The 14,596-nt window shown below is 35.2% G+C and overlaps 2 protein-coding genes across 2 annotated transcripts; one reads left to right on the top strand and one right to left on the bottom strand.

The window, feature by feature from the left end:
- Positions 1-4,946: 4,946 nt before the first annotated feature.
- On the bottom strand, positions 4,947-6,257 carry LOC109071725 (CMRF35-like molecule 6). The gene is made up of 2 exons (XM_042716098.1): positions 5,867-6,257; positions 4,947-5,014 (listed from the first exon to the last, which is right to left on the bottom strand). Exons 1-2 carry the CDS (start codon positions 6,255-6,257, stop codon positions 4,947-4,949), a joined length of 459 nt encoding a protein of 152 aa, XP_042572032.1.
- Positions 6,258-7,141: 884 nt separating this feature from the next.
- Positions 7,142-13,365, top strand: LOC109071727 (B-cell receptor CD22-like). Its single transcript, XM_042716097.1, has 10 exons — positions 7,142-7,316; positions 7,620-7,676; positions 7,791-8,150; positions 8,249-8,497; positions 11,591-11,869; positions 11,988-12,164; positions 12,257-12,320; positions 12,425-12,470; positions 12,553-12,791; positions 12,990-13,365. Exons 2-10 carry the CDS (start codon positions 7,622-7,624, stop codon positions 13,045-13,047), a joined length of 1,527 nt encoding a protein of 508 aa, XP_042572031.1. The 5' UTR covers positions 7,142-7,316; positions 7,620-7,621; the 3' UTR covers positions 13,048-13,365.
- The last annotated feature ends 1,231 nt before the right edge of the window (positions 13,366-14,596 follow it).

Genomic DNA, 14,596 nt, shown 5'->3' with positions numbered 1-14,596 from the left:
CCCAGAGATATTTATTTATTCAAGACAACAACTCAATGATTTTTCTTTATTGATGATTTCAACACACAAACTGAGGACAACTGGTAACATTATACAATAAGGTTCAATTTGTTAATTTCATTTAATGCATTAATTAACAATGGCCAATACATGTGTTACAGCATATGTGACCCTGGACCACAAAAGCAGTCATAAGTAACACTGGTATATTTGTAGCAATAGCCAAAAATACATTGTATGGGTCAATTTTTATTTTATTTATTTATATATTTTATGCCAAAAATCATTAGGATTTTAATATCAGCAGTTAATTATCCACGCCGAATGAATAATTGCTAGAATCCTCTGTGACCAATTCCAAGATGGCGGTAGTGAGAACATGTGCGGACGTGTTGTCGAATAGAGCGAATCGCCCCTGTTCCGCCCAATAACTGGGATGACACGTCTGAACCAGTTTCTCAAAGAAGAAACCATCAGTTCTGTTGAAGTATTTGGTGTTTGTCTCATAGTCCGGTGGATAAATGGCTTTAAAGGTTATGTATTTTCCTTCATATCCAAACTTAAGACAGCTAGTATCCAGTAGACAGGCAGGGAATGAAGTTAAATTACATTTAAAAAGTATTTCTAGATATTCAGTCATGATTCATGGAATACACAGACATAAAGCACAAAAGCAGCAGTCGATGTTACTTACTGTATTTCCAACAAGTGGCAAATTTAAGATTAAGATGACCATTTGCAGAATAACTAGCAATTAATAACACAATTAGATGAAGTTGTGACAGCAATGGGCTTTTAAAGGCAATAATTCACTTTTTCCAACAAGAGACGTGACTAAATAAGGTTTTTGTTATTCCACTATATACAGTTTTACAGCAATGCAAACTGACGTGAAAATAGCTGGATTTTAATCATGATTTTGTTTTTCTGTCATATGAATCAGTCTTTTTACTGAATCTGTTTGTTCAGAATACAGTTCAAGATCCAAAACAAAAAGATTTTAAGTATTTTTAAAGCAATATACAAATTAATATTATAATATTTAAATAATCTTATAATTGCATTTATATTTAATGATGTAATAAGAATAAGATTTTAATGCAAAAATAAAGAGACAGCTATTTTTAATGATAATATTTAGAAAAGACAATATTTAGTTTAGCATTAAAAAGTAATTATTGCTGTCAAACTATAAATATTCTTTCACAATAAATTATATCATCATAAATTATATTATAACATACAAAAGAATTAAAAAAGAAAAAACACATCCAAAACAAAATAATTTTTTTTACACAATATGTGTGTATGGGTTTTGTTGCAACAATATGTGTCGCTGGGTTAAAAATAAATGTACACTCTAAAAAATGCTGGGTTAAATATAACCCAACGCTGGGTTAAAAAGGGACCAACCAACCAGTTGGGTTGTTTTGACCCAGCATTGGCAGAGGTATAAAGTCCAGGGGTCAGAAAGTAAAAGTCCTGCCATAATGTTTATTCCACCCATGAATTCAGCAGCTGTTTTAACCCAGAGGAGAACAAAGTCATTTCTTTCACATCACAAACGAGTCTCGAGTCAGATCCCAAGTCCTCAAAGAGTTAAAGTTAATGAGATAATTAAGTGACTAATTAAATGAAGATGTGTGCATTAGTGATGAACTCCTGCTGTTAACAATCAACATCACTGAAGAAAAGAGAAACACAAGAACTACAACCTGACTGACCAGGCACAGCCTTGGATGAAATTACTGATTTATTTCTTTTTTTAAAAAGCACACAAGATGCCACCATAACTGTGGTCAAGGTTTGCTTTAATTAGTCTCTTGACCCTTTTAATAACTCAAAGTAGTTGGTTTCTAAGCAATTGCAACATTGTTTCACAGCAAACATTTGTGCATTGCTGAATCAAAAAGCTTGAAGTAGGAGAGTAACTTGTGATTTCTGCTAATAACTCATGGTAAATAAACATCGTAAAGCGGTCTCTCTCTTTGGTTTATGTTCAGGTACTGTATAACTACAAAAAAAAAAAAAACTATTAAACAAATGCCACCTTAATGTGTCAATATTGAATAAAAAAAAGCTATATTAGCTCAGGAATTTAGCCATGAACATTTATCATACTATCCTCAACAGTGGTGACAATAATTTTTTCATACTGCAGTGCATGATGGGAGTGTTTTTACTATGGTATTACCCCAGCATTCATTGCATCATGAAGCATTTGTTGATTGTCACCATTGTTGAGATTGGTATACTGGTTCTTGATGTCTCTCTGTGTCTAAATAGTATAGTAGGGTTTTTTTGGTGTATTATATGTATACACACACACACACACACTTTTTTTTTTTTATTAATTCACTATATATTTTAGAACAACAGTGTTCTGTAGTTTTCAGATAGTCTTAATGCAAAACCTGAACATGTAAATGGAAAGCAAATTATTTTAATGAATTCATGCCACATGAGGCTTTTTCATCACATATAAACAGCAAATATCTCATCATTGTAAAACACCACATGCATTTCTACACAGAGAGAGATCTAGCGCAACAAGTCAAGGGTCAAGAGCACAACTAAATCAAACACTGATCTCCATGATGGTGGCATCATTTTAACCAATAAAACATCAACATCTGATCCTCTGTAATTCCAATAACAGCATGTGTTCATCATCAATGCACACAATCATCATTTAATTAATCACTTATTTATCTCATTAACTTTAACACTTTGAGGACTAGGCAATTTGACTTGAGACTTGTTTGTGACTTGAGAGGATATGACTTGGTTCCTCCTCTGGTGAAATCAGCTGCTGAGTTCATGGGATGGAGCAAAAATATGGCAGGACTTTTACTTTCTGACCCCTGGACTACCCACCTCTGGTCAAAGATAACCCAACCGCTGGGTTCAAACCAACCCAACCGCTGGGTTGGTCCCTTTTTAACACAGCACTGGGTTATATTTAACCCAGCATTTTTTAGAGTGTATAAATACACATGCATGTACACATTTCAGTAAAATATGTTATGTTTATATATTAAATATATTTATATATAATATAAATGATATGAATATAAACATAGACGTAAATACATGTAAATATTTTCAAAATATATAAAGTATGTGTGTATTTATGTTACAATAAATACTACACCTGTATTCTCAAGATAGATACACATACATATGTATACAGAAAAGAAAAGACTCTTTACATCTTTCCACACTGCCGAATTAAGGTTTTAGTAAATTAGATTCTGTAGTTTACTGTTGTGCACGAGGATAAAACTGCAATCTGACAAGCTGAGTTTCAAAGGCTTTCTCAGCACTTGCCTTGCAGTTACTCATGCTGCTTTGTTGAACCAATCACTCAAAACACAAAAGACTTTGCTTTATCCAAGACTGTAGCTAGTTGTACAAAGTAGGCTTTCTCAAAACTTTTCACCATATAAAAATTCTAAAATATAAAAATTTTCAACAAATAAAAAGTATAAAACTTAACCACACATGAACATTCTACATTATAACAAATTATAACACAAGAACATTCTATATAAAAACATGCTATATTGTTTACTTACTTTAAAAATTTAAGTTTTGACTATTGAAAGTTTTTGTCTGTTTAAAAGAAACGTGCATTAAATTGGTTCAGTTGCTTGTTTCTTTAAAGATTAATTATTGTTAATGTTAAGTAAAAGTGAAACTGTTTGAGGATGTTTAATTATTTTTACTGGGGAGCAAGACAAAAAACAAAGCAGCTGAAAATGCAGAGCAGACAAGGGTGATAAGCAGAATAGTAAGAGTTAACTTTACATTAGTTTATTAGGCAGTCTCTGCTTCACAAATCTATACCTGAGACATATGAGCATGATTTCTGTATTTATTTAATAAGTAGAATACCATCTTAAGCTGGTTTTGTGAAAGCAGCATATAAAGTTGAGAGGAAACCAGGATTCTGATTGGCTGAGGATTCGGTGTTCAGTTCTCGTCTGATCAATAGTGTGATAGATCGACTCTTGAACAGAATCAGCTGTGAGACTCTGATACACTTGACTCTGTCTATTGCTGTCCAGGTCTGTGTAGATCTGATCTTTTGTTTGTGCTGAAACAACATCAGTGTAGTCAGCCGGTTCTGTGTTTATATAATCTGGGACTGTGGGTCTATAACGTTCCTCTTTTTCACTTTGAACTTTGGGTATGTCTGTAAGGTCACGGTGTGTTCTCTGGTGGCCATCCTACATGAAAGAAATACATATGATCAGATTCCTCAGAAAATGATATGCTGATAACAGTATGATAAGCTGTAGAAGTTGATGAACTCACCGTCACTGGGTTTGATAAAGTCCTGGTGCGGTGGAGAACAAAACCTGATCAGAACGGATAAAGATTGAAGTGACTGATTTTTCTTAAATGGGTCATTATAATCTTATATCATCTATTATACCATGAATAGATGTGTAGTCTTGTTTGTTCTTGTATTTTTTTTTATTTATTTTGTTTTTTTATAATGGAATGAAGTGTTTTGTCAGTTATTTCAAATGTAGTTATTTCTCATTTGCTGCTATACAATTATATTATGACATTATATCAGCCATGTTACTCTGAAGATTTCCTCATTAAAGTATCGTGGGCTTCAGCAGAATGTGAGTGTTAAAGTGAAGTCCAAGTGACTTTCTGTATCAGGTGAGATATATTAGCATGTGCTGAACCGTAGATCACGTGGTTTCAAATAAATCATTACATGCTTGAGATGATCCAGAGATCTGCTCACCTGAATTACTGCGGCTGTTGTGCTTGAGGACTTGAATCAGACCGAACAAACACACGAAAAACAGAGCGCCAACACACATCAAAGCCACCATCATGTCGATGCAAAGCCGACAATGACTTGCCTGAGAAATAAAAACACCATCATCAGAAATAAAAACTGCATGATCATAATCTCACCGTCAGTATTTCATAATCTCACCGGCAGGATCTTCCGTGAACCGGTCTGTGGTTTGCTCTTGTGGCTGTTCTGCACAGAAAACAAAAGTGAAAGGTGTGTAGTTCATCCTCATATACGTAAGCTCGGCTGGCATTCATTTACCCCCCTGCGTGTGTGTGTGCGTGTGTGTGTGTGTGAGTTCACTTCTCACACGGACTCGTTACGAGACACGTAAGAGGAAGACCGTGCTGTATCACATCCCATCTGAAACCAATATGAGACTCAGTGGCACCTCAGAAATCCCCATAACTGTTATACGTCAGTGTTCATGATGCCAAACAGATAGAGATCTCAATTATAATCATAACATGGGTTTGTGACAAATGGACATGGAGGTTTTATTTATTCATTTATTTGGTCATCATGAAGTTTTTAGGTTTCACTATATTATTTCAATAGTCCTGCTGTGTAACAAATCTGTTTATAAAATATTAATTGTCCATTGTATCACAGCTCAGTTGACAGTAAGTCTTCTAAACCACATGCACAATCTAAACGCAGTTGTTTAAAATAACTTTAAAAATATATCTAATTTATACTTAACTATTTATACTTATCTACTAAATTTTAAATATTTTTTTTTTTCTTGTTAATTAATTTGTTTAACTTTATCATTTATATTTATTTACTTTTGGGGGGGGGGGCTTTTTTTAAGGTATCATTTCATGATCAAATGTTTGACCAATTTCACAGTGCTACTCATTTAAATAACTTTTTTTTTCATTGTACAATTGATTGTTTTTGGTCAAAACCAGTGTTCTTTGCTGTAAATAAATGAATAAACACAAAGCCTTTTTCTTTGAGGACAGTAAAATTACACGTCACATCAACTTGTGAGCATTTGGGCTATTAAGGACATTATTCAGCTGTTGTGTATCTCACCTTTGGTGACTGTTATCCAGATCTCTGAGGTGAAATCTGGCAGCAGAGCGATATCTACACCACACCAGTACTTTCCCGAGTCTTCTGGAGCCAGTGTAGAGATGTTTGCTGTAAGAACATGAGCGCTGGTGTCGTCCAGAAGAGCCAGTCTCCCTCGTCCAGACCTCGTCTCTGGTTGTGTGATGTGAACACACCGAAGAGCTCCTGGAGCAAACGAGCCGCTCATCTGGCAGAAGTACTTGCTGTTGTTCTGGTAGGTTTCAGGATAGCTGCAGGAGACTGAGAAGTTGCTTCCCACAGATCCAGTGATGTTAACAGCCAGCGAGTTCTCCATCAGCCAAAGCGCCAATATACCAAGAACTGCTGGCAGATGCCATTTCAGAGTTAGCATGATGAATTTTGGTGTTTATCAATGAAATCAAGTACAGTGAATAGCAACAAGTGCCTTTCTCACTGAATATATAATGACAGATCGTACCTGAGAAACTGAAGGACGTGACGGTTCTCATGACTGCCTGCTTCAACCTCACTCACACTACCTGTTTCACACACTAAATATTAGGTAGATATTGTGTGTGTTCAGTTGTGTGTGAGTTACACTTCCCTAAAGCACATGGTGAAGTAAACACAAACACAGTGTCAGTCTGATCTGAGAAACAGCTCCCTCTTCAGGCCAGCAAAGGTGAAGTCTGGCCATCCTCGAGGTTATGATTAATTGATTGATTGATTTATAATTCACCGTGTTTAAATTTTTTATTATTATTTTTATTTTTAAGTAATTAATTTATTATTGAATTTAAGTATTAACTAATCTTTTTAGTTAACTTATTTAGTTTTGATTTACTGTTTTAATTCATTTATTTTTTCATTGACTTTATTCATTCATTCATTCATTTATTTATGAAGTATTATATTTATTTGCTTGTATTTTAGCCTGATTATTTTATAAAAGGCAAACCAATGCTCCTACCTCACATAAATATAAACTTTATTATTGATTATGCATCTAAACATAACTAGTTTGATCTTATTGTGCAAACACACTGTCTAAAATAATGAAGTACTTCTTTCTAAAGAGAGAAAAAAACATTGAGTGTTACCGCCATCTGACCACAGTGACAAGAAGTTTCCATTTTACACTGAAAGTTTCATTAGGTTTTTATTGTTTGTTTGTTTGTTTTTTTTCTTCGTGCAAGCCACTGTGATGCATTTAGACATTTTAAAACCAATCCTCTTGATAGAGTTAATTTTATTTTATTTATTTATTTAGTAAGTCTTAGTCTTTTGTAAGTTGGTGTTGTTTGGGTTGTTCTTGTCTTGTTATGGTGCAAGCCGCTAAAATATACTTTAAAAAGAGGAAGGAAAAAAGAGTGTAAAACAGCAGAAGAACAGTTTCATCTTGCATTTGAAGCTCACTCTGCTGGAATCTATTGACTGAAACTACAACACGGTAAGAGTTACACTCGCTCAGTAATAAATAATGTAACTAAAACAACTAATAACTAATAATAATAATAATAATAATAATAAGTGAGTGAGTGAGAGAAGTGAGAGATTTTCTTTCCATAACCTCTGAACATCTAGTGCTAATGTGTACTTGAGTTTCAACAGTGTAAAACTTCTAACAGTGCAGATTTTAAAGGAGTTTTATCATTGGTTACAATGTTTGTAGTACAGTATACTAATGTTGTTGTTTTTATGTTTATGAAACTAAAGATGAGGTATTGTACTGTTGTATTATATTTTCCTGCAGTGATGTCATTGCTCATGGCTCCTCCTCTTCCTCTGATGTTTCTGCTCATGATTCCAGGTGAGCCTCTCTTTTAGAAAACTTTAAGAAAACTAGTTTTATTGAACTTTTATGGTTTTGTCTGATTTTAAGACTAGTGTTTTCATTATTTGTTTCATTAATGTTGTGTTTCAGGAGTTTACGGCCAGAATGATTGGAGTGTGAGTTACCGCTCTTCACAGATCTGTGCACTAAATGGGTCAACAGTGACAATCTACTGCACTTATAAATACCCTACTGGATATAAGATCACGAAAGCGTTCTGGACCAATACACTTGTTAAAGAGAAAGATGAAGATGAAGAGTTACCAGATCTGTCTGAGGACCCTGAATACAGTCAGAGGCTTCAGTATCTGGGAGATAAACAGAAGAACTGCACCATCAGACTGAGTCATGTGACACAGAAGGATTCACACATGTACTATTTCAAATTCATCACTGATAAACCTGATGGAAAGTGGACTGGTAAACCAGGAGTGTCTCTTACTGTCACAGGTGACTATGATGAGGTTTCACTCTTCTTCTGTGCATTATGTTGAATAATAATCAGTGTATGACAGCAGCACTAGATATAATGTGTGTGTTGTGTTCAGATCTTCAGGTGGAGTCTCCTGAGAGAGTGACAGAGGGAGATTCAGTCCGTCTGACATGTAAAAGCAGCTGCGCTCTGACTGACAGAACAACATTCATCTGGTACAGAAACTCACAGCCATTAACTGAGAGAAGAGACAGAAACAATCAACTCCTGCTGCAGTCAGTCAGAAGAGAGGATGCAGGCAGATACAGCTGTGCTCTACAGGAACACACTTACATCTCTCCTGCTGTTCAGCTCAATGTCACGTGTGAGTATATTCTATAAAGGTTTCCTTCAAAGTCACTTGTCCCTCCTTCTCTTTAAAAAAAGCATAAATCATGTTTACAGTCAGTACGTTTACATGGACAACAATATTCAGATATTAACACAATTAAGACAATACTCTTTGACAGAGATTTTTGATTATCTCAATCCAGCTAAAGTCATACCTGAAGTAAGCACATTGAATGAAGACATGTGAAGTATTCCTATTTTATCATTTTGTGACAGGATACACACACAGCAGTGGTCAAACAAAAGAGAAAAACTGTATATGTTTCCATAATGAAGACAAACTGTGATATGTGAAATTCTGGAGGTATCGTCAGATGGCGTTGCATGGGGACTTAATGACCTGTTTTTAATTTTTAATCGATCTATGTACTATATCAGGGGTGGAGAGTCACAGTCCTGCAGACTTCAGCTTCAACCCTGATAAAACCTCACCTGCCTGTAGCTTTCTAGTAACCCTTTAGACCTCGATTAGCTTGTTCAGGTGTGTTTGATTAGGATTGAAGCAAAACTGCAGGACTGTGGCTCTCCAGGACCGACGTTTGTCACCCCTGTACTATAAAATGTAAAACGGGAACATGAAAGGAATATTCTAAAAGCAACTCATGTAAACACCTTAATCATAATATTGTCTCATTCAGAATAAGGAAAATAATTAGATCACTGATGTCCATGTAAACGCAGCCAGTAAGACACGTACAATGGAAGTAAACAGGGCCAATCTGTAAACATTAAAAATGTTCACTATTTCAATAGTACAGCCACTAGATGTGAACGATATTCATGTTAACATGATTTTAAGGTGAAAATTTCTTTTAAAAATGTATATAAATCTTTTCAACTTTCTTGCATGCCATGAAAACGCCTTTATGCGGTCACCATTATCATTGCTCGGTGAAATTTTGTGGGTGAAATCGCCTCATATCAGCAGGAATCAGCTCTTGATCAAGCATTTTCAGTTCATTCCTATGAGAGATGAGCTTCAGGCTCGTGTGAGAGCAGCCGTGAGCATCAAAAACATAAGGGGTGGCATTCACTTATGACAGTGCATGGCATATGTATTCAAAACAGAGGAAATAAACAGCTTATGATGATGCTCACTAAAGATAACATGACAGAGTCTTGAAATGTGTTTATACAAACACACAGAAAGAAAGACAGATAAAATGTTGAAATATAAACAGATATTGCTTTTGTATTGTGTTATCTGTAAGTCTCTGCATGTCTGTGGACTGTGTGTTCTTTTAGTATAGTGGAGTTTCGTGCACATTTTGTTGGTTGGGTTGTTGAGCACAGGGAATTATCCAATACCCTTGGTTTTTGTGAAACACTGCCACTGGTCAAAAATGTTGAGCAATGCTTGACTTTATGTGAATATCAAGCATAAACCACGTGCCAGCCAAACGCTGTGAAGTTCAGATAGTGACGTCTGTCGTGAGTGTGCAGATAGTGCTGAGTTTATGCTGGATTTAGTGCAGAAATCACATTGTTTAAAATGTCAAATGTGTAAATGTTATACTGGCTGGGTTTTCAAAAGTGTATTAAACTGACTGCATATCTTTACTTTGGGCATTCAGAGAAAAGCTTGCCCAGCTGTAATGGTGTGTATCTGTGTGTGTCATTCCTATGTTCTCTAGATTACAGCAAAATCCCAGGTGTTAACATGGCTCAGTGTTTGTATGAGTCCATACTCAAGGGATAGTTCACCTAAATCTGAAAATTACCCCATTATTTACTCACTCTCAAGCCATCCTAGATGTATATAATTTTCTTCATTTAGACAAGTACAATCAGATTTATATTTAAAAATGTCCTGGCTCTTCCCAGCTTTATAATGGCAGTGAATGGGTGATATTCATTAGTACAGTAGTGTTGTGAATTTGACTCATTTGTTCTTATTTTTCTTTGTACTTCAACTTGGTGCTTGAATGGACACCTAACCATGTCCTTTGAGTCCTTTTCCTCAGGATGTGTTAATGACTTAAGACCATCCTGTTAATCCTGTTCTTCTCTCAACATCTGAGAATTTACATCTTGTGAATCTGCTGCATGTGAATTTGTGAACTTAAAGACATGAAAACTTCTTAAAGGGGTCATATGATGCGATTTCAAGTTTTCCTTTCTCTTTGGAGTGTTACAGGTTGTTTGTGAATAGATAAGATCCCTAAAATTGCAAAGACTAAAATCTCAAACCAAAAGAGATATTCTTTATAAAAGTTAAGACTCGACCACAACAAAATGGATTATTTGTAATGGGTTTTATTGGTTTTGTCTTGTCGCACCAGGACACGGCATCACAGTATGGTGAGGGGTGGAACGTGTCTGTCATACGCTTGTGGTATTCAGCCAACCACAATGCACTGGATAGCTGGCCAATCAGAGCACACCTCGCTTTTCAGACTGATGAGCTTTGTAAAAATTGATGCGTTTCAGAAGGCGAGGCATAGAGGAGCAACAATAATGTACAGTATGTGGAAAATAATGTAACCACATAAACACATTTCATTACACCAAATACACAAAATAATGTTCTTTTTTAGCAACGTCATATGACCCCTTTACTTAAGACCTAGGCTTTTTGAATTCAATGGAATAAAAAGAGAGTAAAGGACTGGTGTTTTTCCAGTGTTTCGATCAGACACTCCACCAAGTTTCTACAACTTTCTACAACTTCAAATAGAAGTCCAATAAACTGTGCCAATCCATCATAAAAAGTGCTCCACATGGCTTTTCTTTTCTTTTCTTTTCTTTTCTTTTCTTTCCTTTCCTTTTCTTTTGGTGTGTGGTAATCAGTTTTGTTGCATAACACTTATTACCACACACACATGAAAAAAAAAATCTTAAAATGTACAGTAGTGGCTCTTTTGAGAATTTTGTGCCATGGGAAAAATAATTTTCATGTTGCTAATTGTTTGAATGTGAAGCAATGCCAGACCCAGATCAAGTGGCAAAATGCATCAGACTGTTTGAGTTAGAAAAGTCCAGCTGATCACATTTATATATCTAATGATGCTTTGACACTGACTTCATACTGTAGTACTGCATAAACAGTACTGTACTTCTTCTGTAGATCCTCCAAAGAGCGTCTCAGTGTCCATCAGTCCATCTGGTGAAATAGTGGAGGGAGATTCAGTGACTCTGAGCTGCAGCAGTGATTCAAACCCACCTGCAGAAATCATCTGGTTTAAAGGAAGAGCATCCGTTGTATCTGGAAGAATCTACAGCATCTCAAAGATCAGCTCTGATCACAGTGGAGAATACAAGTGCAAGTCCAGAAATGAACATGGAGAGAAATACTCTGAAACTGTGACTTTAAATGTCATGTGTGAGTTAAAGATGTTCAGAAACTGTGACATTTAATCTTCTGTGATGTCAAACGTATTGTGACTGTTAATGATATCAATGTTTTTCTGTTTTAGATCCTCTTAGTTCAGTCTAAGTATACATCATTTCATCTGCCAAAATAGTGGAGGGAGATTCACTAACTCTGATCTGCAGCAGTGACTCAAACCCACCTGCAGAAATCAGCAGGAAAAAGGAGAATCAAAGCTCCTCTGTTGGATCTGGACAGAGTTTCAGTGCTCTACAGAGTGGACGCTTCTACTGTGAGGCTCACAATCAACACGGATCTCAGAGATCAGCAGGTTTATCAGTGACTGGTGAAGATTTTATTTTATATAGGGTTCAAGAAAGTTTTGTAGCTTTGAGAGTCAATGTTAACTAATATTTTTCATCTTTTTGGGAATCACAGTGGCATCTGTAGGATTATTCATCGTCATCATCATCATCGTGTTCATAATGTAAGTTTGATTCTCAGTTACAGTACAGGTGGAATTGCCCCATGTGATTATTAGTAATGAATCTTTAAAACACAGCTTACAATTTTTAATATCTATAAAACCAGGAGAAAACGAAGAAGTGCAAAAGCTGCAGTCATCACAGTAAAACAGGTGAATCATCCAGACCTGACTGGAAATAGTTGTCATGTACTTTTAGCTAGGTTTCATAATAATTAATTTTCTTTCATTTCAGGATGATCTGTACTCTAACGTAAATGAGAGGGATGCTCACGTGTCTGAATCAGCCGTTTGTGATGATGCTCCATATGCCAGCGTTTCATACAGTAAACCCAGAAGAGACAGAAATGAAGACCTTGAGGAGATCCAGTACGTGACTGTCCAACATCACAAAACCAAACCGACGCAGAGAGCAGAGGAGAATGAAAACCAGTACGACAATCTCAGGATTCACCAGCCTGCTGCTGGCGTGAGGTGCACAGATAAATATTCTTTCATCATCTGCTCTGTTGTGTTAATAAAGAAAGGAGAAATTTATAGTTCTTTAAACATGAACTTGCTGAAACATGCTGATACAAGATGGCTGTATTTTTTTTTTAAATGACTTATGTAGTCTGATGCATAACATTATTGTGTTTCTATTTTTTTTTTTTTTTTTTTTTTTTTTTTTAGGCGATCAGATGTGGAGACTGTGGAAGAGGACTCTGTGATCTACAGCAGCGTCAAATGAATGACAGACCATCATGAAGCCTGTTTATACATCAATCTGGTCTGCTGGGAAAAGCAAAAGCCACAAATATTTGCTGAATATGTACAAATATTAATTAATGCCCTTGAAAGTTTGGCTGTTTAATTTAGCATGCAGTTGAACTAAATTTATGGCATATTATTCATTAAATCAGGTGAACAGATGAGCAGGAAACAAAAAAGCCAAAACTAAAAAAAGATGTTGTGATGTGTCGTGGTAATGTGTTTGTTAAAAATTAAATGATTCAAACTTTTTATTTCAAACGTTTCTGTGACCAAATAAATGAACGTATCAGTTTAATCAAGTTCTAGCTCCATTTGTTCATGATTTCAGTTCTTTAAATCTTTATTTACTTCTATTGTAGCCCAGGCAGTCAACTCCAGCTCACTGCAGAGCTAAACTGAAAGAAATATACCTAATATTTTTGTTTGTAATCATTACCCTGTGAGCTGCACTAAACGGTGTAAGACGCAAAAAATAAATAAATAAATAATGATAAAAAAAAAATAATAACATTAATAAACGGTCTACAAAATGACTAAATGTAAATGTAATATTAATAATAACGTACCATATGTGATTGCCGGGTTACTATTAATATCCTGTTTTTATGGGGTCTATCACAACAAAATCTGCAAACATCAATGATTATTTGTAGTGAAACTATGTGTGTTTAAAGAAAAGTTCAAAATCAGTTTGACTAAAACAACAGTTTAAGCTATAGAGCCCCTAAAGTGACATAAATATGAAAAATTATATTTCAGTGTTTTTGATTTCGCTAATAATATTTTTAATTCCCTGAGAAACTTTTGTGAGCAAGTGAAAATTTCCTGTCCCACCACGTCTACTGCCCACAACCCCCACCACCTCCTGTCAGTACTTTTTCTGCCAGTAAACTGAAGGCAAAAAAATATATATATATATATTAATTTCCTGTCCCACCACGTCTACTGCCCACCACCTCCTGTCAGTACTTTTTCTGCCAGTAAACTGAAGGCAAAAAAAGGAAATCTTTCAATGACATTTAAAAATAACTTGTCTGTCTGTGGTCAAAATAACGACATTCAGTCTTATGCAATATATGTTTCAAAACTGTTCAGAAAATATTTCCAGGAAGAAAAGGTGGCCAGTTTAAATTTTTTAAAGCAAACAGTGTTAAGCATGTGAAATCAGTTTAACATCTGCTGGAGATCAGACTCACCAGAAAATGGTAAGAGTTAATGTATGAATATTAATATGTGAATATAGATTAATATAGATTAAAACTGTTGTAGAAACCACTGGTTTAATAAAAAAATATTCTCACTGAAAAGTGATTTATGGAGACGTTTTTGAAGCTAAAGTTTGTATTCAAAATGATGATTGTGCATTTTATTGTTTTTGTAGTGATGTCAGTCAGAATGGCTCCTCCTCTTCCTCTGGTGTTTCTGCTCGTTCATGGTGAGTCACTGGATAACGATTAACAAACATTACATAGTCGCTTAATAAACCTGTTAAATAAATATATTACTTGTGAATTTCTTTAGCTGAG

This window comes from Cyprinus carpio, chromosome B1 (genome assembly GCF_018340385.1).
Source record: "Cyprinus carpio isolate SPL01 chromosome B1, ASM1834038v1, whole genome shotgun sequence".
NCBI lineage: Eukaryota > Metazoa > Chordata > Actinopteri > Cypriniformes > Cyprinidae > Cyprinus > Cyprinus carpio.
Note: the sequence above shows the minus strand (reverse complement) of the source record. Positions and strands in the feature narration are given on the sequence as shown.

What these genes read in the sequence shown, in the direction of transcription:
- LOC109071725 (XM_042716098.1), bottom strand. Translation starts at nt 6,257, where the DNA reads ATGCTAACTCTGAAATGGCATCTGCCAGCAGTTCTTGGTATATTGGCG. An exon ending in CTGGATAACAGTCACCAAAG is followed by an intron (nt 5,015 to 5,866) that starts GTGAGATACACA and finishes TTTTCTGTGCAG; the next exon opens with AACAGCCACAAGAGCAAACC.
- LOC109071727 (XM_042716097.1), top strand. Translation starts at nt 7,622, where the DNA reads ATGTCATTGCTCATGGCTCCTCCTCTTCCTCTGATGTTTCTGCTCATG. An exon ending in CGGATCTCAGAGATCAGCAG is followed by an intron (nt 12,165 to 12,256) that starts GTTTATCAGTGA and finishes TATTTTTCATCT; the next exon opens with TTTTGGGAATCACAGTGGCA. An exon ending in ATCATCATCGTGTTCATAAT is followed by an intron (nt 12,321 to 12,424) that starts GTAAGTTTGATT and finishes CTATAAAACCAG; the next exon opens with GAGAAAACGAAGAAGTGCAA.